This window comes from Lolium rigidum, chromosome 7 (assembly GCF_022539505.1).
Source record: "Lolium rigidum isolate FL_2022 chromosome 7, APGP_CSIRO_Lrig_0.1, whole genome shotgun sequence".
NCBI classification, from domain to species: Eukaryota; Viridiplantae; Streptophyta; class Magnoliopsida; order Poales; family Poaceae; genus Lolium; species Lolium rigidum.
The window spans coordinates 320,791,462-320,794,784 of NC_061514.1; the positions used below are offsets into that span (position 1 = coordinate 320,791,462).

The window sequence follows — 3,323 nt, forward strand, 5'->3', positions numbered from 1 at the left end:
GAAGCTCTCTCTAGGATCTGTAAGTGCTGCAGAGCTTCTCTGCCTACTGATCCTGTCATGCCAACTTTGTTTTATTTTTGTTTTAAAAAGGGGATCCTTGTTAGCAGCGAAAATGTACTACCTCTGTCAGACGTTTTGGTTGGGCTATTTTAGGTAGCCTACCAAAAACTCTTATATGCAGGATGCAATTTCGAAATTGGAGCACTTGTTTTCTTCTCTAGATCTACCTTGTAATTCTCTAACTGTAGTGAGCAAGTTATGCTTGTACATGAAAAGTAAGTAGAGAACCTTAGGTTCTCCATTGTCAAATATTGAAGCCCTTTCATGTTCCTAACCAGCTACGCTTGTACATAAAAAAGTCGAGAACTAAAGCTTCTCAATTGTTAAATATGCAATTCTTAACTCAAAGTCTCTCGCTGTATGCAGGCAGTGACACGGGAAGAGGCACTGGAGCTGTACGAGGACATGGTTCTCGGCCGTAACTTTGAGGACATGTGCGCGCAGATGTACTACCGCGGCAAGATGTTTGGTTTCGTGCATCTCTACAATGGCCAGGAAGCCGTCTCCACCGGCTTCATCAAGCTGCTCAACCAGCCAGACTGTGTCGTTAGCACGTACCGTGACCACGTCCACGCGCTGTCCAAGGGTGTCCCGGCCCGTTCCGTCATGGCCGAGCTCTTCGGCAAGGCCACCGGCTGCTGCCGTGGGCAGGGTGGGTCCATGCACATGTTCTCTGAACCCCACAATGTGCTTGGGGGTTTCGCTTTCATTGGAGAAGGCATCCCCGTCGCCACTGGTGCCGCCTTTGCTGCAAAGTACCGCCATGAGGTGCTCAAGCAGTCTAGCCCTGATGGCCTCGATGTCACAATTGCATTCTTTGGAGATGGTACCGCAAACAACGGCCAGTTCTTTGAGTGCCTCAACATGGCTCAGCTCTGGAAGCTTCCTATTATCTTTGTTGTGGAAAACAACCTATGGGCCATCGGGATGTCACACCTTAGGGCCACTTCGGATCCTGAGATCTGGAAAAAGGGCCCGGCATTTGGAATGCCTGGGGTACATGTTGATGGGATGGATGTCCTCAAGGTCAGGGAGGTGGCAAAGGAGGCAATTGACAGGGCAAGAAGAGGTGAAGGACCAACTCTAGTGGAAGCTGAAACTTACCGGTTCCGAGGTCACTCTCTTGCTGATCCAGATGAACTCAGGAGGCCTGGTAAGATTGCCTTCCTGTTATGATTTTTACTGCACTTCTATTAGTGCTAGTAGCACTGCTTGCTAGTTCCCCTGAGCTAGCTGTAGAAATTGAAAATGCCAGAAATATAGCTTAATTATAATGTTTGTGTCATTTCTTTAAACTAGCCTGGAATCTAAGTTAAATAGCATGTAGTAATACATACCGAGTTGTGCCCATGAGAGTTGTGTCAGTCTGCACAGGGTTTATATTATCACAAGCCGGATTATGATCTATCTTACATGGCTCAGCTAACGGTAGTAAGATCTCAACATGAATTGACTTAGGTATCACTCGGCTAATGGGATTGTCATTATGATGAATTGACTTGATAGAAAGTAGTTATAATTAGATACTTGAGAGTACAGTTTTGTGGTGCCAATTGAACTACTGAAAGAAATACTTCTTTTGTTCTTATCATCATCACAGTCACCTTATCTGACATGTCAACATCCTGATAGGTATGCCTAAATTGTCTCGTAGTCACTCATATATAAATCTGAACAAAAACAGCAGCATATCGAAAACCACGTCCTGCTTTCCTTGACTTTTATTTTTTCTTTATTACAATGCCACTTGATGATAAGTTTGCCTTTGTGGTCATGTGCCACCTGGTGAACTGCAACTTAGTTTCCTTGTTTTTGGAGCATCTTCTTGTCGTAGGATGTTGTTACCTCATAGGATGTCATGACTTCAAAATGGCCCACCATTGTGTTTCCACATCAAGCTGATAAACCCTACAAACTTGGCATACAGTCAGTCATAATCTTTTATCCCATGATGTTATTGCCTTATGCGGTTATTCTGAAGTCATTTTTCCTCAGCTAGTAAACCTTATGAGATGGATTGTAAGTGATGAAGGCAGAAACAAATCAGTTAGCTAAGATTGAATATTCTTACATGACCTAAACCCTCAACTTATTTTGATTTTCAATCAGAAGATTACAATATTTGCCATGGTCTATGTATGTATTATTGAAAATATCACTCCCTACTAATCTTGATTTGTAATTATTCTCCTACATTTCGGTGTGTATTTGCATCTGTATTCTGTACTTCACTGGATTTTGTTATTTCCAACAGCAAACTTAGTTATCATCTGCTGAGCTGTCAGTTATTTCTCCGCTAATGCTCTCTGACTGAATCATCCGTGCGTCCACAGATGAGAAATCCCACTACGCGGCAAGGGACCCCATCACGCAGCTGAAGAAGTACATCATCGAGCAGAACCTTGCTTCCGAGGCTGAGCTGAAGAGCATCGAGAAGAGGATCGACGATGTGGTGGAGGAGGCCGTGGAGTTCGCGGACGCCAGCCCGCTCCCTCCCCGGAGCCAGCTGCTGGAGAACGTGTTTGCCGATCCCAAGGGCTTTGGCATTGGCCCCGATGGCAAGTACCGGTGCGAGGACCCCAAGTTTACCCAAGGCACCGCTCAGGTCTAGCTGCCGTGGAAGCAATGTTCGGTCATGTTCACCTTCTGTACCGCCCCTGTTTAGCTACTACCCCTAGTTTTGTTAAACCTGCCGTCCGTCGATTTCTTTTGTTTGTAGATGTGGTATGTTGCTGTGTAACGCTGTAATTCCTTGCTCTGCCAGCTCACTTTTTGAGCCGTTTTTACCCCAAAAAATGTTACCCAGTCCAGTTGCTCTACAGTAACTCTACATCTAGCCTGGTTTGTAGTAATTGGTACAGTATTTATATTGAAAGGGTTGCGAAAACATATGTTTGTTGGAACTTTTGTACTATGTTGCTTGGGAGAATATATTCTTTTCCTTAGTACAGCCCCAGCTCTGAAGACGAGGTCACACTCTCCTCACGTGCCTGATGTACCTATAAGAGTATGTATGAAACTCTTTTGTATTGTGGCCAACAATTGCACGATGTCAGATGAATATGCTGAACTTTGTTATCTTTCTCGCTGAACAACCCAAGATCTTACAACAGCATCACGATTTCCATTGATGTATCATACAGAGTTGTTTGTCGAAAGACTATCATAGGTTTCGCAAAAAAAAAAAAAAAAGACTATCATAGGAGATTAGGAGGTCTACCCGTACCAAACTCAGTGCCATGGGCCATAGCGGTAGACACGTA

The 3,323-nt window shown here is 44.4% G+C and overlaps 1 protein-coding gene across 1 annotated transcript; it reads left to right on the plus strand.

Annotated features, from left to right (window-relative positions):
* Positions 1-405: 405 nt before the first annotated feature.
* LOC124679247 (pyruvate dehydrogenase E1 component subunit alpha-3, chloroplastic) lies at positions 406-2,963 on the plus strand. The gene is made up of 2 exons (XM_047215043.1): positions 406-1,213; positions 2,394-2,963. The coding sequence occupies exons 1-2, from the start codon at positions 421-423 to the stop codon at positions 2,669-2,671; spliced, it is 1,071 nt and encodes a 356-aa protein (XP_047070999.1). The 5' UTR covers positions 406-420; the 3' UTR covers positions 2,672-2,963.
* The last annotated feature ends 360 nt before the right edge of the window (positions 2,964-3,323 follow it).